The 23,253-nt window shown below is 40.5% G+C and overlaps 1 protein-coding gene across 1 annotated transcript in view; it reads right to left on the bottom strand.

The window, feature by feature from the left end:
- nvd (neverland) overlaps positions 1-23,253 on the bottom strand; it is an 87,097-nt gene that overhangs the window by 14,321 nt on the left and 49,523 nt on the right. The window contains exons 4-5 of the mRNA XM_067152442.2: positions 22,490-22,678; positions 20,585-20,763 (exon numbers count right to left, since the gene is read on the bottom strand). Coding sequence (XP_067008543.1) covers positions 20,585-20,763; positions 22,490-22,678 — 368 coding nt within the window. The remainder of the gene's footprint in view (positions 1-20,584; positions 20,764-22,489; positions 22,679-23,253) is intronic.

Genomic DNA, 23,253 nt, shown 5'->3' on the forward strand with positions numbered 1-23,253 from the left:
TGGAATATAATTTACCGGAACCAAGGGAGATGTACCATTAATTTCCAGCTTCTTTGAAATAATTTCAACTGATAGGGAATCTGCCACCTGGGTGACAGTCCTAAATGCAGATTAATGCTGACTGATTGAGTGATATGTCTCACAGTTATATCTTGTACTCATAACAAAGGATGACATCTCGAGACGTCGATCAGCATTGAAACGTGCTTAAATTGGAATGACGGAGAACTTGAAAACACTAAAAAAATCAGGCATTCCAGTGTTTGTTAAGAGCTTTCATAATAAAGGAGGCGACAGGATATTATTACATTAGGACTGGCCCAAATTTATTATTATTATTATTTTTACGTAGAGGCCGCTGTTGATAATGGCGCCCCCATCCGTTCTTTCAAGGCTTAGGGTCTATTAAACACTGAAACATAAATTATCCCTTATAATATATTAAGTAACTTACCATACCTCAAAAATCTATCCAGAGAATACAGTATTTAATTTCACACTGTTAAATAACCTAATAGAGAGACTCATTTTACCGGAAATAATTTTTGCTCGCTACGTAAAAGTCAGGGATGTAGCCTGCCTTACCTGATTATTATCTTTGACGTCCCTTGAACAATAACTATCGGTCTTTAGAGGTGCTATCCTTAAATACGGCATGTTTAATGTGCCATAACACCTACCAACTCGGATCCCTGGTATTTTAGCACTTTTAAATGTCGACCAATTGTGCGGAGGTAAGATCCTGTAACCTTCGGCAAAGGAAGCAAGCGTCTAACCACCTGAGAAATACAATCTTTGAGTTGACGTGTAAGGTTCGTTCGTTACAACACGTTTTATTCATGTTTTAATGTGGGTATGCACGTATAAGGACATCGTCCATCTCTCGTCTAAATTATTCATACACTGGTCTCCCATAGTAGTGCGTGATATAGTCACTGGCTTTTCATTAAGGCGGCCGCGTTTCGAACACCGACCAATGCATGTAAGATATTAGAGATGGAAAGTGACTTCCTTGTGGTGCGGATACCACGTAAAACTGAAAGTCCTGTGGCTATGTTCACAATACCAACAGTCATGTCTAAATTACAAACTTGGTTGAGCTATCCTAATGACAGAATAATGAGTTGATAGAAGACAGGGAATCATCATCGTGTATATTTTAGAAATTCTCAAAAATACCGTCATTGGAAATATTACGTCGGTATTCCATATTTTCTCGGAGAGGGTTTGCGGGGTTGTTAGACGGAAGCTGTAAAGGAAGGTGTGGGCCGGCGGAACAAGAACCAGTTGGAGTCCTCTGTCGTGACAGTTAAGGTGAGCTACAGTTGATTGGTTGTATTCAGCTGCCCTGCCGGGACAGGCTTCGCCACTTAGAGCTCTTGATAGCTTCCTACCTAAATACTGTGATAAGCTTATATGGAGCATTAAACACTACCCACGTTCACAGCGCAGATGTTTATCCTATCTTCCTCTGTGTCACATGTGTAGCCCACCTCTTCCTGTCTGTAGGCGAGCTGCTGGAAACCTCTAGCACATAATAATCTCGTAGAGAATATCTTGAAATCTTAGAAAGACTGTGGATCTTGTGATCTGTGCCAGATTTTAAAATATGAGCACCACAAGGTTGTGCTTTTTTTTTTCAGTCCCATTTGCCAAATGCTGCATTACACTTCCTTGTATTATCTATACAATTAACTTTATCATTTTGCATGTAGGCCTACACTTCAAATTTTTACCTCTTAATTCGTTTCTAAGTAGGTAGGCCTATGCAAAAGTCGAAAATAACTTCAGTTAACGGCATCATGAGATAAACAGAATTTCTCAAAACTTAGCATTTAATTTCACTAGACATGTACGCCTGTTTTACTATCAGAAGATCTTTGATTGAGGGGAACATCAAAAGATGATTGGAATATAAAGAAATAACGTTCTAGATGGTAACTATCTGAGAAATACTGCCAACTGGAATCAGACTGCTTCTGTAAGACTGGGAGGTGAGAATACGGAAGATGTACTGACAGTACATATCCAACAGGGTATAAGGCAGGGTTTTATAATGTCTTCATTGCTATTTAAGATCTATTTAGAATATATCTTCAGGGAAGCACGGGGAGAGATAGAAATGGGAGGGCTTTTAAATGGCCAACGGACAAACATCATTCCATATGTGGAGGACACTGTAATTTTTGCAAATAGTCCGGGAAGTTTACAGTACCACATCGACAGAGTAGCACTGGTTAGGCACGAATACGGTCTCGACAGTAATATAAAGAAAACCAAGGTTATGGTCTTAAGGAAAAGCTTTATTCCTACATGTCTTCTTACAATCAACCAGAAACCTGTTGAACAAGTCCGGAAATATCTCTGTATCACTGTATGTAGGACAATTTGGATGAAGTCAAGTTCCGCACTGGAAAAGGCAGAACTGTGTTCAACAAAATAGGAAAACTTTTAAGAAGTCGTGAGTTAATATTAGCAAAAAAATGAGACTTCTTCGCTACTATGCTTTTTCTGTTCTCCATCACGGTGTTGAAACATGGACTTTGACAAGATCGCTCAATGAAAAGCTCGAGTCTTTCGAGATGTGACGCTACCGAAGGATGCTAAGAGTGTCATGGACATGTCACAAAAGCAGAGATCCTTCGAAAGTTGAAAAAAGAATAAGGAAGTACCGACCACTTTGTCCGCCTCTGTGGTGTAGTGGTTAGCGTGATTAGCTGCCACCCCCGGAGGTCCGGGTTCGATTCCCGGCTCTGCCACGAAATTTGAAAAGTGGTACGAGGGCTGGAACGGGGTCCACTCAGCCTCGGGAGGTCAACTGAGTAGAGGTGGGTTCGATTCCCACCTCAGCCATCCTGGAAGTGGTTTTCCGTGGTTTCCCACTTCTCCTCCAGGCGACTGCCGGGATGGTACCTAACTTACGGCCACGGCCGCTTCCTTCCCTCTTCCTTGCCTATCCCTTCCAATCTTCCCATCCCTCCACAAGGCCCCTGTTCAGCATAGCAGGTGAGGCCGCCTGGGCGAGGTACTGGTCATACTCCCCAGTTGTATCCCCCGACCAAGAGTCTGAAGCTCCAGGACACTGCCCTTGAGGCGGTAGAGGTGGGATCCCTCGCTAAGTCCGAGGGAAAAACCGAACCTGGAGGGTAAACAGATGATGATGATGATGATGACCGACCACTTTAAAAACGAGAAAGTTTCAATAGTTTGGTCACATCGTGAGAAACAGATACCATCTGCAAGGAAAGATACCCGGAAAGAGAGGTGCTGACAGGAGACGAATATCCTGGCTAAAATTCCACCTTTAAGACACACATTTATCTAGCAAAATAAAATAGATGCAACTTAAAACACACGTAAGTGAAAGACGACCTGGCAGCAGTATCACAACGTACGGCGAGTCGGAATGTAAGCAGTAACGTGCATCGCGACACGATATCACAACAGCCGTAGTAGCTCCTTGAGTAGATTGCTGGATTAGCAAATCATCTTACGTCATGCAGCTTGGATTCGAATCCTGATCTAATCGTCGTCTTTTTTTTTTTCACGTTTACTAACCCGTCAAGGACGGGTTCACATCAGCTAATTATTCTGTAGAAAAAAAGGGAGAGAATATCTTGATATCTTCGAATTCCTGTGTTTTTTGTGACCAGGACCGGATTCTGAAATATGAAAACACGGTAGCGGGTCTCTTTCAGTCCCTACATGAAAATATTCTGTTAACTACAGGCTAAGTCCGCCTCTGTGGTGTAGTGGTTAGCGTGATTAGCTGCCACCCCCGGAGGTCCGGGTTCGATTCCCGGCTCTGCCACGAAATTTGAAAAGTGGTACGAGGGCTGGAACGGGGTCCACTCAGCCTCGGGAGGTCAACTGAGTAGAGGTGGGTTCGATTCCCTCCTCAGCCATCCTGGAAGTGGTTTTCCGTGGTTTCCCACTTCTCCTCCAGGCAAATGCCGGGATGGTACCTAACTTAAGGCCACGGCTGCTTCCTTCCCTCTTCCTTGCTTATCCCTTCCAATCTTCCCATCCCTCCACAAGGCCCCTGTTCAGCATAGCAGGTGAGGCCGCCTGGGCGAGGTACTGGTCATACTCCCCAGTTGTATCCCCCGACCAAGAGTCTGAAGCTCCAGGACACTGCCGTTGAGGCGGTAGAGGTGGGATCCCTCGCTAAGTCCGAGGGTAAACAGATGATGATGATGATGATGATGATGAACTACAGGCTATATTACACTCCTACATATTATCAGAAATAATTTTTCAAGCAATAACAGAAGATCAACGTTGTGGATATATGACTCTATTGTTCTGAAAGTGTGATAAATCCATTAGATAAGGTAGGATTGAGTAACCTTACTTATATCAGCATAATAGACTATACTTCATTACAAACATATCTATACCAGTACAGTTGTGTAGGGGAGATTATGGGATTGCGTATTTTACGAGAAATACATTAAGTCACATTAAGCACAAGCTCCGGTCGCTTCTTTCTCAATACCAGCTCTTATTCGGTAGTTGGTACACGGTAGACACACGCAGAGCCGCCCTGTGGGTGGAACAAGTGGGACGTACGCGTCATAGGAGGAAAGCACTAGCCCCTTCCGAAAAAGTAACACGTTTGCTGTTCCTAATTCATTCTTGGGATTCAAGATATCACATCAATATTATGTAAGGAAAATCACCAATATAGGATAGCATTGATAGTGATAATGGATAATTTAATCCATTCCTTATAAATCTTTTACCTAATTAATTTATTTCTTATAGCCTCCCAGTGCTAGTCCAAGGTCACTGTCAGCGATCAAGTATGGTAAGCAGTGCGTACCGTTCTGAACGGTTATTCATCCTGGCTCCGTGCTCGAGGCGTACGTGTTCGTGGCGAACAGTGTTTGAGGCGTACAGCGAAGTTTCCGCGTGCGCGAGGCGTACGGATGGATAACTTTGATAAAAACTTCTCAGGGTCGAAGTCAGCTTATTGGGAAATTCCAACTCCTCTCAGTGTAAATGGGATATTCAGACTCATTCCACGCAGGTGGTCACATTTTGTAAACAGCACTCTTCGTTCGTCTGGCGTGGAAGAAGCCCGCAATTTACTAAATAACGGCAATAACTTTTCATGGACGGAACGTTCGATAGCTGTCCAAGACAGTTCACACAACTATATAGAATTAATTTGGACATCAGCACAACCGAAGATGAGAAACATAGGCCTATATACCCCATACTTTTCACTTTGTGTCCGGATAAGTCAGAGGAGACATACAAACGCCTCTTTACAGGTATCAGTAATTTGGTCTGGTGGATGGAAACCCGAGACAATAAAAATCGATTTTGAAACCGCCGTGATCAACGCTTTACGAAGCGTCTTTCCGACTGCAGCATTATCCGGCTGCAATTTTCATTTTAATCAGTGCTGTTGGAGGAAGATCCAGGAGATCGGTCTGACACTAGAGTCCAAGGAAAACATGGAGGTTCAACGGGTTTTTCAAAGTGTGTGCAACATTGGCGTTAATACCACCGGAATTCACTGATGAAGGCTGGCTGATACGCGCGTCAGACGCTCCACAGTCAGATAAAGTTACCGCATTTTCAGAATATTTTGTTACTCAGTGGCTCGATAATGTAAAGGTACCTGTAGAACTGCGGAATGTTTTTGGGCAGCAACACCGAACAAATAATGTTGCTGAAGGCTGGCACAGGAAGCTAAACAATATAATTGGGAGAAAAGACCCCAACATCTATTTCTTAATTACATGTCTAAAAGATGAAGCAGTTCGCACAAGTTTCCTAATTAAATGGAATGAGATAGGAGTGCCTGGCAACAAGAGGAAAAAAAAAAAAAAAAATGTAGGTAAGGTATATGATGAAAGGCTGAAAAGAGTGCTGCAAAAACGGGAAGAAACCGATGACCTCAGAAAATGTTTGAGAGCACTGGCCTACAAACAGAGATTTGAATAAGCTGATTGGTTGTATCTATAAATATTGTAGTCGTATTGACAAGGAATTTCCTCTGCACTTTGTAAATATTACGATTTTTTAAATGATCAGAAGACTCCTAGTAAAAATTATGAGATATTTTCGTTGATGTTTCAAAAACAAAAATCTGATTGTTGTATTTTTAACTTGACAATGGGTAAAGTGTGAACAACAGTTGTTCTGAGAAAACACTCATTTTTTGCCGTATCAACACTTGCACCTTAAGCCTATATCCTGACTAACGAGTGGCTGGGCGGTTTCGGTCACGTAGCTGTCAGCTTGCATTCGAGAGATAGTGTGTTCGAAGCCCACCGTCGGCAGCTCTGGAGATGGTTTTCCGTGGTTTCCCATTTTCCCACTGCTAGACCTTTCCTATCTCACCGTCGCCATAAGACCTATCTGTTAGGTGCGACGTAAATAAAATTATAATTAAAAACAAGAAGTCTCTATCCTGCGCATTCACAACGTCGAAAATGGCAAGTAGGTCGTCTAAACTGCACCACTCAGAAAGTCTGAAACTATTATTATTATTATTATTATTATTATTATTATTATTATTATTATTATTATTATTATATAGGAATAATAGTAAGATTATATTTTTGCGTCGCTTCAATTATTGATGATGATGATGTAGGTCATCAGCCCCTCCTGATGATATTAATTTAACTGTACATTATCTGACGTTCATACTACTGGATAGCTTCATGTAATATTGATGCCGAAGGGTCGTTCTCTGAATACTCTGTAATTGCCTCCTTGGAAAACACTGCTTCTGGTTTCTCTCGTTATCTGTTCCCTATCTGAACTTGAAAAAACACTGTACGCCTCAAACACGGTCCGTCGTGTTCTTACGAAATACAGTACGCCTCAAGCATAAAAATCGTCTGTACGCCTTGAGCACGCACCCCTATATCCTTGCCTGCGCGGTATGAGAGGTCTAGGGTGGCCACTTTTTTTTATAAAAAAAGATTTTTCATTGACATGTTTTTGAATAACTCACGTCTTCATCATTTTTATTAAATGCAATTTTCGATCAAAACTCACATACCTTATGTTTTAAAGCCTATTGCTTCGTAACATGTTGGTATTTTGAAACTGATTTAGCTTTACGTAGTAATCTTCTGTTGTTCTTTCTTTCTTTCTTTCTTTCTTTCTTTCTTTCTTAATCCGTTTACCGTTCAGGGTTGGGTTTTCCCTCGGACTCAGCGAGGGATCCCATCTCTACTGCCTCAAGGGCAGTGTCCTGGAGAGTGAAACTTTAGGTCCGGAGATAAAACTGGGAAGGAGGACCAGTATCTCGCCCACGCGGCCTAACCTGCTATGCTGAACAGGGGCCTTGTGGAGGATGGGAAGATTGGAAGGGACAGGCAAGATACCAGGGTACCATCCCAGCATTTGCCTGGAGGGGAAGTGGGGAAACCATGGAAAACCACTTCGAGAATGGCTGAGGTCAATTGACCTCCCGAGGCTGAGTGGAACCCGTTCCAGCCCTAGAGCCACTTTTCAAATTTCGTGGCAGAACCAGGAATCGAACCCGGCCCTTGGGGAATGACAGCTAATCACACTAACCACTACACCTCAGCAGCGGACCTTTCAGAAAACCGCTAAACATAACTTGAAATTTGAAATTTCATCCATCACTGTAAAAAAATAATCCCGTAATCAAATTTTTGACCACCGAAGTCACGAATTTGGGACTGGCTTTACAACATACAACAAGAACTGACCAGGGTAGGTGAACGAGTAGAGCGTGGCACAGGTAAGTGGAAGCATCAATCCACCATTAAAAAATTATTTATCGACTACCAGAACAGTTCGGTGGGTTGAGCTCCTTGGCAGAGAAGGTCTCAATGTGGAGGGATGTATCCGCTATTGCACGCTCTGTGGTGATTGGTAGTGTTTGTGTATATGAAGAGGTGTGTATTAATACGAACATAAACGCCCAGTCCCCGAACTAGAGGAATTAACCTGATGCGGCCATCAGCCCGACCAGGAATCGAACCCGAGGCACTCTGAACCGATAGCCACTCCACTGACCAGCCAAGGAGCTGGACCCAGAATTTACTAAATAATAACAATCATATGGTCGTATCTACTGCGTTGCAAACCTGAAGTGGTACCATCTAGGGGACCTGCCTATCATTTTCGACATTCCGATTGTGTTGCTGTCTAGAAACGAAAGCGGAATTCTTCTGGGCGGTTCCTTAGGCTGCACCGAGTGCGCCATCAGAAATTTTTGAAGGACGTTTAACATTCTTGGCACTTCATGACATTGTTGAACGTCCTTCAAAAATTAACTACCTCAGTCGAGATCAAACCCACAAACCTGGGATGATGAGTCAGTCCACTGACGCAGCCAGAATTTGGTTGAATAAAGATAAACTATAAAATATGCATAGAGAAACTGCAGAATGTAATAATATTGATTACTTCTTAGATGACCATGGAGGGCGCGATTAGAAAGCCGAGGCTCGATTCCCAGTCGATCCTGGATCGAGATTTTCGTGTCAAAATGCACGTGGTGTCAGAAAGAGCATCCGGCTTAAACTCCAGCTTAAAACCAAAATAAGACTGGGATAAGCAGAACATATTATGAATGATACTGATGACGATTCTGGGTACAATAAAAAATGGAAACAGAAATGGGACTGAGGTGTGTGTGTGTGGGGGGGGGGGCTCAGTGGCTTAGCTGTTTCTTCCAACTAACACGACTTGGATGAAAATGTGTTTGGTTTCTGGACGTTGTCTGTCTTTTCATAAGTGAATTTAGCTTTGGACCAAAGTTATTTTTTTATTTTAATATGTTATAAATGTTATAATACATGCCACTGATGATGCTGATTATTATTATTATTATTATTATTATTATTATTATTATTATTATTATTATTATTATTATTATTACAGTTGCAGCAGTGGTTTAGAGACGATCACTCATTTTTTGAAACGTCTGTATCAATCTCTTCTTTAATGAGGCTGGTAGCCTTGAAGTTATGACCATTCAAATTAATTGATGGTTATGAATTTCATGTTTTTGGTCCGTATTGAACAATATATAAGTAATAATAATAATAACTTAAATGTTTCCACCTTTTCAATACAATATATTCACAAAATTACAAAATTATATGGTACTAGTTTCGACCCATCTAGGGGTCATCATCAGCCGTATTGGAGCAAAGATCATTTCGCCACAAATGATCTTTGCTCCAATACGGCTGATGATGACCCCTAGATGGGTCGAAACTAGTACCATATAATTTTGTAATTTTGTGAATATATTGTATTGAAAAGGTGGAAACATTTAAGTTATTATTATTATTACTCATTCAAATTAAGATAAAATTACTTTTGCAACATCATCAGGATCAAATATATTTTCATATAATGTCAATAAAATTTTCATCTCCGTTAGTGAATAAGTACAGTATGTGTGTTTCATTGAACAAAGACTTGCACGGCTCTTGCCTGGCCTGGAAGGGGCGTGTGCTACTGAAGGAGGGACTCGGTGGAATACATTAAGAATAAATAAATGAAGCTCTCGTAGTACGCCATTCTGAGGCTAAGTGGGTCAGTGTTTCCACCTGTCCAGCACCCTGCAGAATGAATGGAGTGTGTCGAAGAGATACGGTATCCGCCCTAAGCATCTGGACAGGTAAACAGGATACACCCATCTTCCCACATCACACACTGCCCCAATTTCTTGAGAATGGAATCACAGTGTTAAATGGGGGGTATGCTAAGCAAACAAAACAGAGTATGTGTTATACAGGGACGTTATCAGGAACAACTATAAAAAAGGTGAACAAAAGGCCGCTCACACCTACTGAAATGGAATTGAATCGAACCGAACAGAATTTTTTGCCATGTATTTAAATGGGATGTAGAGATGGTGAATAAAATCCAAACGAACCGAACAGGATTTTCTGCCAAGAATATTTTTGGAGTAACAGAGTGGAATCGAACAGAATAATTTTCAACGTCCGTGCAATTTCATTGAAGATTGGGATCTTCCGTATCGCCGTTTGGCGGCGAATTTGCATCAGCTGGGAAGTTAGTTGTTTCTTACATACGGTCGTGAAATTTTATTTATTATTTATTTCGACTTTTCCCAACGAGAACGCCACTGATCACAAAGTATACAAAACGGCAAGATGAATATTATAGGTAATTGTGAGTTGGTTAGCACATTTGACACACACTGTATGTTGTTGCATAAAAAAGTTTGGGAGATATGGTTCTTCAGGATTTGGATGGAATATTTCAGGGCAGTCGCTGCAATTTCTTTTATTAATGCCTGATAGAGGTTAAATAATTTGCAGAACTGGACGGAAAAGAAAAGAATGGTTCCTCTAGCGCCTACCGTTCATTCTATGACTTCGATATCATCCAGCTGGTATTCTTGTTGATAGAATGGGATGGTTGGTTCATTTGTTGTTTCCTTTTTCTCATGTACCTCAGTCAGCTGTATTTCGGATGTCTCGAATCTGATCGTCGGATGTACTATAAAGCCCTTTAGGCTATCATATTGATTCGACGGGTGCTTCCTGTAGTAGAGAGACAGTGAACCTCCTCAAAGATTGTAAAGCCTGAGTCCCTTAACGCTTGAACAATGGCAGATCGTATTTTATGGTGCCTAGTATTTCGTAGATCTTTTCCATGCGAGCAGTAAACGAGCAGTGTTGCCAACTTATATTTTCAAGATCCGCTAAATACTACTAAAACTTCCGCTAAAATTCCGCCAAGAAATCCGATCTCAAATAATAATAATAATAATAATAATAATAATAATAATAATAATAATAATAATAATAATAATAATAATAATAATAATAATAATAATAGTAGTAGTAGTAGTAGTAGTAGTAGTAAATGTCTGCACTCATCTAATCTGTGAGTTGCACTGGGATTAACCCCCTGCCTGCGAGCTAAAAAATGTAGGCGTTTTAGTGCCAGGTGCAAACTAGGTGAATCCCCTACACACAAAACAGGCCAGTTCATTAAATGGTCTTCCTTCATAGCATAAATATAAATACTACTCTCTCACAGTTTCATTATCTGTCGTCATTCGTCAACTAAGATGTAAGTACCCTTTCCCCACTCATTACAAATTTATGATACCATGATCCCATTAACATCAAATCCAAATACAGTAACACGTTTTCCTCATGTGATTACTAGCTCCTGATATGAAATACGGAATAGCTCGGAGACAGACTGGAGTACAAATTTTTAAAAAACGTAAAATTGATAAAACACTAAATTCCGCTATAATAAATCTAGAATTCCGCCAAGAAATCCGCTGTCCGCTAAATTATATTTTTCTCCGCTGACAGTCTTCTAATTCCGCCAAATTTAGCGGAAAATCCGCTAAGTTGGCAACACTGTAAACGAGGACGTGAGCAAGATTTTCTACCTCGTTGTGGCAGAAATAAAATTTCCTGTGTGACGAGACCAACAAACAGGTTATAGTATTGAATTTCGTGCTAAGTTACATCCATCTATTTTGTAATAGTTAACATTATCATAAAACTATATCATCACGTGGAAATCCTTGTATATCACACGATAGATAGTTAAGTGACTTGAGATTCATCTTTAAGCGTTTTATATTTGCAATGAACAGTTGCGTAAGTAAACTCGGGATATTCGTTCTGTTTAAAACTATCGTACATTTGTTCCTCACAAAGAAAGCCTACAGTAGATGCTTGGCTTCATCTCGCAATAAATACAGGTGTGTACAAAATCGTTTTCCCAATATGTGAAGAAATAAAATAAAAACCTTGACAATCTTTATTGTACTTCAGACTGTTCAAACTGTCGCCCACCATGTTCTATGCAACAGGCACATATGTTCAGCACTGATTTGAAATAGCATGATACAATCGAGGATTGCCATCCAATCTACTGAATGACTGTTCGATTAGCTGTTTCAAGTGACCCACTTCGTGCGGTTTCTCAGAAAACACTTCGTGTTTGACAATACCCCATATGGAGAAGTCGCAAGGGGGTGAGGTGACCTGAACGTGGTGGCCAAACTTTCGTACCACAACCAACGATTCATTCATCGAAATGTGATCAAAGAACTCCCTCACACTCACAGCACCAAAGTGAGGCGGTGCTCCAAAACAACAAAAAATCAACATTAACAAATAACGTACGAAAACAGTGTTACTAGTTCAAACCTCACTAAGAGAGGCAATAGTGCTAGTCCTTGCTACGCATCCTTACTAGTATGGAGAAAGCGACTTACGTTAGTGTCCCTTAGCATAGGCTACTTCTCTCCCCGCCCCCACCACTAGCTCTCTTGTTAAGTTAATATCATACACCCAGAATCTTCTCCGACGTCTTTTTCATTTCTCTCGAACAAAAGTGCTAGTGGTATCAAATAGTCCATTGCGATCTTTATGTTTCCCGCGTAGGATTCCGTTCGATTCGAGTCCTCTACACACATAGGCAATTTCTGGTGCCCTATTTTGCAAATATTGAATTCAGTAGTGGCGTGCACTGAACCCCAGCTACCCCAACGCTGCTAGGGCAAATAATTTTGTATTTGCATTGTCTTATTATTTCTCAGAACATTTCTTTATCAAGTAAAAACAAACTGCAAACAGCTAAGTCAAGGCAGTGGTCTCGATAACCCGTTCGCTCTATCGCAATCTAGGTCTCTCCAGCGAGCTGGGTTTCTTTGCCAGCGCGATAGAGAGCTACGCAAGCGAAATTCAAGTTGCTTGGTTGATGCCACCTTCTCTTGGGGAGGCGGGGTAATGGCTGTGGTCCTTACTCGAGATTCTCAGCGTCTTACGGCGGTGGAGCAGCTAGCTTGGGTACATGTTCGTTCTAATAGTTAACACTGGAAGTGTTCAGGGCCACACACCAGAGGCTAGAAGAAAAAAAAAAAAAAAAACAGTATAGCCTCGTGTACTTAGTCCTGTTAATAAAAATAGCCATTTTATGAAATCAATTGTAATAAAAACATTTATTTTATTTTTTGGATTTCGGTATGGATGAATTTTTTGGGAGCAGTTCATTAGGCACGTGTAGAGTATGTTTTTTCGATGCATGCGGAAAAATATTAAGGTTGCCCAGCTTGAACACAGAGCCAAAGGCGAAATACAAGAATTTTGTATTTGGTTACTGTGTACGAGTGGGTTTGCCTGTAATGATGGTACAGTCGAACCTGCCCTAACGGACACCCTTATTCAACGCACACCTCCCTATACGGACAATTTTCCTCGGAACCGATTTTATTTTACATAAGACAGGTGTTAAATTGGCCTCATTTAAGCGGACACCTCGAACTCCGGACAGCGGACATCGCCATTTGTCCCGTCCACTTGACTTAAGCGGACACTTTACACGTTGCAGGACAATTTATTACGCCGGACCACATGTCATCCTTTCTTTTAAAACCATTCTTCAGACATAAGGAAATCCCTTTTGAATGTCTGTACTATTTCGATTGCAAGCCGAGGGAAGGTACATCGGAATGCAGTTCTACCTAGTCTTGTATAGGCCTATTGCGAGAATTCTAATTGCCCAGAAATGCTGCCAGAGACTGCTGACTCACAAGTTACCTGGGGATTTTCTTCCCTTCTTGCATCATTCTATTCATAACTCGGATTGTCGCTGATAAGGTCGAGCTCAAGTAGTCAACTTGAGAAGGAAAAGACAGTACAGGCGCTAATTAGAGAGACAGAAAAACCGTAGCATTTCAGTTGCCTGTTAAACATGAGTAACAAGGGTGCATGCGCGTGGTGCATGCAATGTGCGGTGCAAAAGACGACTTCGCTTGGTAGACCAGAGTGCAGACCCCCACTCCTTGATTTGGAGCAATAGCGCTTACTCTCTCTTTCCTCATGCCTGTCTCGCTCGCTTCCCCTGTCTCCCTTTTCCCCACTTGCTCCGTAGCGCTCCAAATCCGAGCTGAGTTGAGCCGAGTACAGCCGAGCTTAGCCGAGTAGCCCAGAGACGAAGCGTTGGTCCGAGCCGAGCGGGATCGATGCACAATGCACGGAGTCCTTGCGCCTCGATTTGCACGCGTGAGATTTTGGGCGTTTGACAGGCCCTGGCCTATTGTGTCAAATCTTTTATTTTTACATTAAGGCTATTTAGAATATGGACTCATTGCCCCTGTTTATTTGGTAATTGTTTATAGATGAGTGTGTAACAGACTGATGAGCAGACGTGACAGTAAACACAGTATTTGAGGCAAATTTTGTGAGAAGCTTGTGCCTCTTAGAGGCTCGACTACGGTAACCTTTTGCAGCTCAGCCTCTTAGAATGTAAATGAGTGGAGCAAACATGCTCTTGTAAAAGTGTACCTGTTTAGAGCTATATTGCTTATCCCTTGTAGATTATCGGGTCGATAATTTTCTCTAATTTGTACCTGATTTTTGGACTTACAGTCCGCTGTTGTTATCAGAGATGATGAGCTCATCTGTTGGTGTTTGTTCCAAATCTCAAATTTTCAAATATAGAAGGAAAGAAAGAAAATTTCAAAATGTAGTGCTTGAACTTATGCTCTGGTCATTTCCCTGTCCGCCCATTCACCCCGGGTTGGTAGAAGTTCAGTGCGTTAAGCAGGGCTCGGATTTTGATGACCTATTAAATGCCTAAAAATGTGCAATAAATTAACCTAAAATTTGTCAAAAATGACTTAAAATGAGCGAGAAAATGAACAAAAAATATGAAGGAAAATATCAATTTACCCAAAATAGTACACAGGGTGCAGAGCCTTATTTAGGCATGCGCCTCGTAGGCCCGGGACCAGGGCGGCACAAATTAAAAGTTCTAATAGTTTGAAAACGAATTTTTAGAAGGCACACACTCGGGCGGTGAATCAACGCCACCTACAGGCAACTGCGCGTTGTTAAGTGAATCGGGAAAGCCGCTAATTTGTCATAACGCCAAGAGTTCCGGAGAAGTCAGTGAAAGCCATTTTTATTTATTTTGTGAAAGTTTTATTAAGTGTTTTTCGTGTTTCGTACACAACATGGATGTTCGAAAACGATTACGGCAAGTGGCGCAAATTGCCGCAGATCAGCAGAAGAGAAGAAGAGGAGGGAAGTTATATTGTGCTTCAGACACCAAAATTAGACTTGTTTTTCTATATGATACAAACTATAACTCAAACAACTTCCTCTCGTACAATGACGAAAATAAAAATGATGGTACTAGTTGCGTTTCCATTGGTCTACTGTTGGAACTGTGAATGAAAATTGTGAAGACGATCTAGTATCAAGAGAAGATATTTTAAAACCAAATGATTACCGTTATTTTTTGCTTATGAATAATGTTACTAGAGACTACTACGCTAAAAGTGGAGTCAAACTGAATGAGGGCAATTTCTGTAATTCTGTGCGGATGTATCCAGTCAATTGGTGATTTCTGTCAAAAGTGCTGTTTGAAAGAAAGCTTTTAAATGGAGACATGACGAAACGTGAGTATCTGGTTTATTCCTGCAGCCAACGATCTACTTTCGTGTTCCTTGTAAACTTTTCGGAGCGACTTCCAATTTGCAACAACTGGCTTCAATGTTTGGAAGCACGGAAATCAGCGGTTAACGGAACATGAGAATTTCCACTCTCACCGTGATTGCGTGTTATTTTTTAAGATACGGGGTAGTGAACTGTGCAGAGTTGACAGCTGTCTTCTCTCTAGGTTGAATTATTATTATTATTATTATTATTATTATTATTATTATTATTATTATTATTTACATCGATACTACCAACTGTAGACTGCTGTAACACAAACTACGTGGCTCTCTTTCTTAGGCTTACGCCTTTTTGTTTACATTGTAATCAAAGGATTTTCAACCTCACGCTCCTATTCAGCCGTTCATCCGCCGAGATATTGCGCGGTTGAAATAATAATAATAATAATAATAATAATAATAATAATAATAATAATAATAATAATAATAATAATAATAATAATAATAATAATAATAATAATGCTAGTAAGTTGAAGAAAATGGGGAGAATGACATTCGTCAACCTCATTGGCACAACTAAGGTATTGAGCATTAGAGGTTGCCTCATAATTTTTTTCTGGCTGTACCTGTTTTTGGTCCACTAGAGGTATTTTATTTCCCTCAGACCCACCGGACAAGTCCGGCGAGCCGGCCTGATCCGCCACCTGGGACGCGCTCGATAGAGGAACGGGAACAGGAAGGAATAACTCTTGGTAGGCAACTGAAAAACAGAATTCAAGTGCGGTGTCTAGCTTTTGCAGGCGACCTGGCAATTCTTTCTAATAATAGGCAAGAAGCAATCCAATCCCTCGAAAACCTACATGAAACTGCAGCCAAAACAAGACTTCAAATATCATACGAAAAATCCCAGTACATGGAAGGAGCCTCTCGGTTTCTAGATGGGCAAGCTAGGATGACTAAATTTGGACAAATTTTCCAAGTACATAAATTCAAATACCTTGGAGAAATCATTCATCCTTCTGGAGTAAATCGAGAAGCAAATAAGGAGAGAATTACTAAATTACAGAAAGCATATCGAATCACTTGGAACACATATAACAAAACATCATTATCTCGGAAAACAAAGCTATGACATTATAATACAATAATAAAACCCGAAGCATTAAACGCATCGGACACCTTAATCATTGGCGGGAGATCATTCATAAAAGACATAGAAAAGCAAGAAAGAAAAATTTTATGGAAAATTTTCGGCCCGGTCTGCACAGAGGGAGTATGGATGAAAAAGAAATCTTATGTAATTTATTGCCATACTGAAAAAATCTCGGACACTATCAGGAAAAGGAGGTTGAAATTCTATGGTCACATTCTCAGAATGAACAATGTTAGACTGACCAAAATAATTCTAAATCTTGCCCTCACACTGAAAGTCAAGAACAACTGGCTAAATGAAACAGAATCAGATATTCAGGAAATCAACATCGAGCAGGAAACTGTGAAGAGCCGATCTGCTTTCAGAACACTGATTAATAATCATTGTTTCGCGGAGCCAAGTGCTAGAACTAATAAAATCTGGGCAGAAGAACGTAAGAAGAAATTCAGTGAGAGGATGAAGAGATTTTGGGAAGAGAAGAAAGCAAAATCATGAGCTAAATAAGTACAAGCGTGCTCCTCAGTGAATAATAATAATAATAATAATAATAATAATAATAATAATAATAATAATAATAAAAATAATAAAGACAGAACAACTTTTAGGAGATTGATACAAAATTTCAAGGGTTACCAGGAGAAAGGAAAGAAGGAAGGGCAGAAGAGAGGAGGAAAAACACAGTGAAAATGAAAAACTATTAGAAAGCAAGAAAAGAAACAATAAAACAAACCGAATGAATGCAGTGGGTTATCTTGCGTGGTCTTAAGACGGCCAAAATCGATAAAAGAATAGTAATAATAATAATAATAATAATAATAATAATAATAATAATAATAATAATAATAATAATAATAATAATAATAATTCAGTCCTTTTTTAAACGTAGTTCATACAAGCAACGTCGTCATTACTAGGGTATTATGCAATCTCTGCAATCCACTGATATTCTGGTTACCACGTGTGCGTCACGATTCACATGTTGGCGAATGGTAAATCTTTTATCTACTGCCCCTTTCACTTCGCATATTCCTCAGAAGGGTATCTGATCATCTGTAGAAAACATATCTTCGTCGAACTGTGAAATAATTGTCCTTCAACAGTCAGCTTTAAAAGGCTTTATCATTGGCGTTGTAACAATTGAAGTGCATCACACTTGAATAAATAAAACTCACACAGTAAAACGAAACTAACAAGCTCGTATAACCATGTTTGTACTCTGGCACTTCAAGTACCTGACTGAAACGTGAATTGTGTACCTACTACAGTGATAATACCTCCCCCTCTCATCCAAAGCCCATCTAGATTAGAAGCAATGTCTGGTCGCTCTGTAGGGATGTGGATTTCGAAACAGTAACAATAAGGGTTGTAGTAAGTTAGTTTATTGTTTATTAACAATAATGTTCTTTATTTTACGTCCCACTAACTACTTCTACGGTTTTAGGAGACGTCAAGGTGCCGGAATTTAGTCCCGCAGGAGTTCTTTTACGTGCTGCCAGTAAATCTACCGACACGAGGCTGACGTATTTGAGCACCTTCAAATACCACCGGACTGAGCTAGGATCGAACCTACCAAGCTGGGGTCAGAAAGCCGGTGCTCTACCGTCTGAGACCAGCGTATTCTTGTTTATCGAAAGCTTCGACGATACTCAGAGTGAAAATTTGAAAAAAAAATACCTAAAAGTAAAAAAGTCAAGAAAATGGCGAAAAAATTACTTATTTAATAGGCATTTCTGTAATCAGGGGGCCATGGTCAGCATTTGTATATAAGTTATAAATGTGTAGGATGCACCACTTAAAAGAGAACATGTCATAAAGAGCCGGGCCCTGGCGATAAGTAACTACAGTACAGTATAATAACGTTCCATTTTTCCACATCATTTTAAAGAACGTTACATATGAAATTTGAAGCAATTCTTGATGCATAATTCTATATCGCATGTGCTTAAACCACTGGGAATATATTTTGAGTTATCTTCTGATTCTGAATAAGATAGCATATTAAATTAGTAGGCCAGAAAGCTGACTATTGAAATAAATATTATGATACTTGAGCCAGCCTCCGTGCCTCAGGCGGCAGCGCGCCGGCCTCTCACTGTTGGGTTCTGTGGGGTTCAAATCTCGGTCACTTCATGTGAGATTTGTGCTGGGTAAAGTAGAGGTGGGACAGGTTTTTCTCCGGGTACTCTAATTTTCCCTGTCATCTTTCATTCCAGTAACACTCTCCAATATAATTTCATTTCATCTGTCAGTCATTACTCATTGCCCCAGAAGAGTGCGACAGGCACAATTCCTATCCTCGTCGCTAGATGGGGGCTTCATTCATTACCTGATCCGGTCGAATGACTGAAAATAGGCTGTGGATTTTCGTTTTCATTATATTACTTGAACGTGCACACTATGAGCATATACTGTATTTTCAGTTATCTTCTGATTCTGAATAATATAGCAGTTAAACGTTTTAGGCAAAAAACTGGCTGTTCCATTACGTTACTCGAACGGCGGGCCTCTTAGAGGGTGAGGCCCTCTCTTAGTTCAGATGTCTTTGAGGTGATCTGAAGTGTAGAGAAGGAGAGCGGCCATGGCCTATAAACGGAATTGTCCCGGCATTTGCCTTAGTGAGGAGATGGGAAACCACAGAAAACTATTCTCAGGAGCAGCTCATCACCTCCCAATGCAGAGCTCTATTTCAAGTCATAACTGCTCGCTTTTAAAGACTTGTAGGAGACGCCTGGTTAACTCTACGTCCTACACTGCAACCAAATACAGGTAATCAAGTGCGTGAATAGTGATCAGCTGTTTTTATAGCGTTCTACAGATTAAGCAGTCTGAAACGTCTAAAAATAAATAAATTAATAAATACATACAAACGTGGAGCGAATTCGCAGCAACAACAACAACAACAACCAACAACAGTTACTACTACTACTACTACTACTACTACTACTACAGCAGACAAACTTTGAATTTTATTATATACTAGCAGGTGCCCACGGCTTCGCCCGCGTTTAATTCAACCGCGTTAGATGTTTCTAAACCGCTTAATCAAATGCAAAGAAAAACTATATTCATTAACATACATCTTTTTCACTTTTAATAATGGTCGTTTTCTATTATTTTAATATTTCATCACTTTTCCACCCCCGCCCGTAGAGGTGTTTTACCCTACAGTTTTCTTTCCCAAACAGTAAGTCATATGTGTATCATGTTTGGTTTAGAGCTATTCTGGAACATGCACACGTACATTCATGATCTCGGTCATTTTGGACATTCCTTTCACCCCTACTAACCCCAGGGAATGAACTTTGGCTCAAACGGCATCCAGAGTGTCACAGTTCATCTCCATCCCCAAAGACAATGAATTCGCCACTAATATCGGTCATTATTTTTATTTTTTACAGTTCACCCTTTCCTTTAGGGGTGCTAGGGGTTTCTTGCCTCTACAGTAATTTTTCCGGATAGTAAGTTATAATATGTGTATCTAGTTTGGTTGGGAGCTATGTTGAAATATACACACGCATTCACCCGTAATCTCTGTCATTTTCTACATTTTCTTTCTTCACTCCTTCTCACCCCCTATGGGGACTGAACTTGGACTTTTCATTTTTATATACCGTGCGTAGAAGAAGAAGAAGAAGAATATAAGTTTTAGGAAAGACATCATAATCTTCACACACTGTTGGTTAGGCAACCTACTGATCAGACATGTCATGCAGTTTACCTTCCCGTATTTTCTTTTTTTCACCCTTCTCACCCCCTATGCCCTCGTTCACACCACTTCCTAAACCCTCCTAGGAGTAATAAGAACAAATTGTGAAATTTCATCCAGAACGCTCCAGTAGTTTTTGAGTCCATTCGACACATACATACAAACATTCATTTATATATATGACAGAAGATTCTGCATTATAAACTAGGAATCCTACGGAAACACATCGCTAACTCAGAATTTAGAAACTCAACTTTGTGGCTACAGTATTGTCAGTATAATCATACCAGAGGATCGAAGCGTTTACCTGAATGTGTGAGTTGATCATAAACTCCGAGCGGCCTCTGTAATGCCATACTCCATTCTTCACGTTAGGAACGTCTTGTGGTCGCCAGCTAGGTGGCTCGTCCTCCGCGTGGTACCACACGAAGATAACCGTGTTCACCTCGCAGCTCTCCCATCTCTTAACCTTAGCGAACTCGGGTACTGCAACAGAAAACATAGTAAATACATACAAGCGACTTGAATCATGCATTATTATTTACAATGCACAACACGTTATAGTCAGTCACAGGGGCATATATAAGCTCCAAACACACCCACAGCCAGTGGTGTATGCATACCCCTCCCCTGAACGTTTGGACTTTATTCGTAATTGAAATAATAACAACATTGGATTTAAATAAACATTATTAAAAATGACCCTAGATGAATATCAACGAACATCATTCCATAGAGATATGTTAAGAATGTTCAGTCTATATTAGTCTATCCTGGAAACATCATTAACGAGATATATCGGCCAATGTCTGATGTAATTTATTAATTCACTTTTGTGAGTAACTTAAGCTTACTATTCCACAAAGAATGTGGACGTTTTTAAAATGGTTTCAAATTCACCTGCAAATTCATGATGTTTCTAGCATTCAGGTGCAGCTTCTGATTAGGTTCAATGGTTCACGAAATCTTCAGTTACCAACACGCTTATTTTTCCCGTACAGAAAGACTGTCAGCAGAGATGTTAGCGGATCTGTATGGATGGTTGTCTATAGCAGTAGGCGCTCACATAAAAGAGCGACTTGCGAACTCGCGTATAGTTCAGAGGCATCCCAGGAATAAAACACTGGACCTCCCACATTATACAGCTGGATTGTACTTGTTACTGGTTTCGTTCGAAGGTTAGAGTACTGTAGTCACAAATACCAGTTATTTGCCGTCTGTATGAAGCATGTCTAACAAATTACTACTACTGCTACTACCGAGCTCGATAGCTACAGTCGCTTTATGTGCGGCCAGTATCCACTATTCGGGAGATAGTGGTTCGAACCCCACTGTCGGTAGCCTTGAAGATGGTTTACCATTGTTTCCATTTTCACACCGACACAGATAGGTCTTTTTACGACGATGGGATACGAACGGGCTAGGAGTGGGAGGAAGCAGACGTGGCCATAATGAAGGTATAGCTCCCAGCATTTAACTGGTGTGAAAATGGGAAACCACGGAAAACTATCTTCAGGGCTGCCGACAATGGAGTTCGAGCCCATATCTCCCGAATGCAAGGTCACAGTTGCGCAACCCTAACCTCACGGTCAACTCGCTCGGTATGTATGTATGTATGTATGTATGTATGTATGTATGTATGTATGTATGCATGTATGTATGTATGTATGTATGTATGTATGTATGTATGTATGTATGTTGAATCCTCTGCCCAAAGCCTAGTTGGTACTCCAGCAGCAATGCCAGTGGCTATCACAGATAGCCTAGGCGTCTGTGAAGAAGTGGACTAGGGAAATGGGGAGTGAGAAAGTTTCCCGTTGCTTACCTAGCTGCGGCAGAAGTCATCTGTTACCTATCATTCTACTAAGCCCACCGAAATGTACACACCAACCGACACTCTCACATAAATCATTGCAGGGACTGGTTACAAAGTGGCATCGTTCATTACTCAGTCACTTTTATATTATCAAAGACAACGATGAGACTGAGATACATCAATGAAAATAATAATAATAATAATAATAATAATAATAATAATAATAATAATAATAATAATAATCTCCCTGTGTTTCATGTCTGTTTAGTAGATCTTTTTGAAAATAATGCCCACGATATACGAACCAGTACAACTGAGAAAGAGACATAGAATATCTGCATCCTGATAGCATACGGTAATTATTTTACTCGAAATAGTACAATATACATTTCTCACCTTTCTCGCTGTAGGGCACGGCTGTGCACTTGCCGTCCGATCCCCTGAAGCGCCACCCGTGGAAAGGACACTCGAGGCAGTCCCCTCTGACAGCGCCTCCGACTCCCATATTGGCTCCCAAGTGAGGGCAGTATGCGTCCAAAACGTGCACCTCTCCCTCTTGTGTACGGAATACGGCGAAATTCTCTCCTGTAAATACACGTTCAATAACACAGGGAATTAATTTTCTTTTATTGCCAAAACTTAACATATGAACGGTATGTATGAATGATGTACTGATGATGGCTTCCTCCCAGGTAAAATATTCCGGAAGTAAACTAGTCCTCCCATTGGAATCTCCGGGTGGGGACTACACGAGAGGGGGCGATCATCAGGAAGATGGATACTGACATTCTGCAAGTCGGAGCGTGGAATGTTAGAAGTTTGAATCGTTGTGGTAGGTTAGAGAATCTGAAAAGGGAGATGGATAGACTAAAGTTAGAAGTAGTTGGTATAAGTGAAGTACGTTGGCAGGAAGAACATGATTTTTGGTCAGGCAACTACCGAATTATCAACACAAAATCAAAGAGGGAAAATGCAGGAGTTGGTTTAATAATGAATAAGAAAATAGGGCAGCGGGTAAGCTACTACGATCAGCATAGTGAAAGAATTATTGTCGTCAAGATAGACACCAAACCAATGCACACCACAATAGTGCAGGTCTATATGTCTACTAGTTCAGCGGATGATGAAACAGAAAGAATATATGAAGAGTTAATACAATA

The sequence above is a fragment of the Anabrus simplex genome, chromosome 8 (assembly GCF_040414725.1).
Source record: "Anabrus simplex isolate iqAnaSimp1 chromosome 8, ASM4041472v1, whole genome shotgun sequence".
Lineage (NCBI taxonomy): Eukaryota > Metazoa > Arthropoda > Insecta > Orthoptera > Tettigoniidae > Anabrus > Anabrus simplex.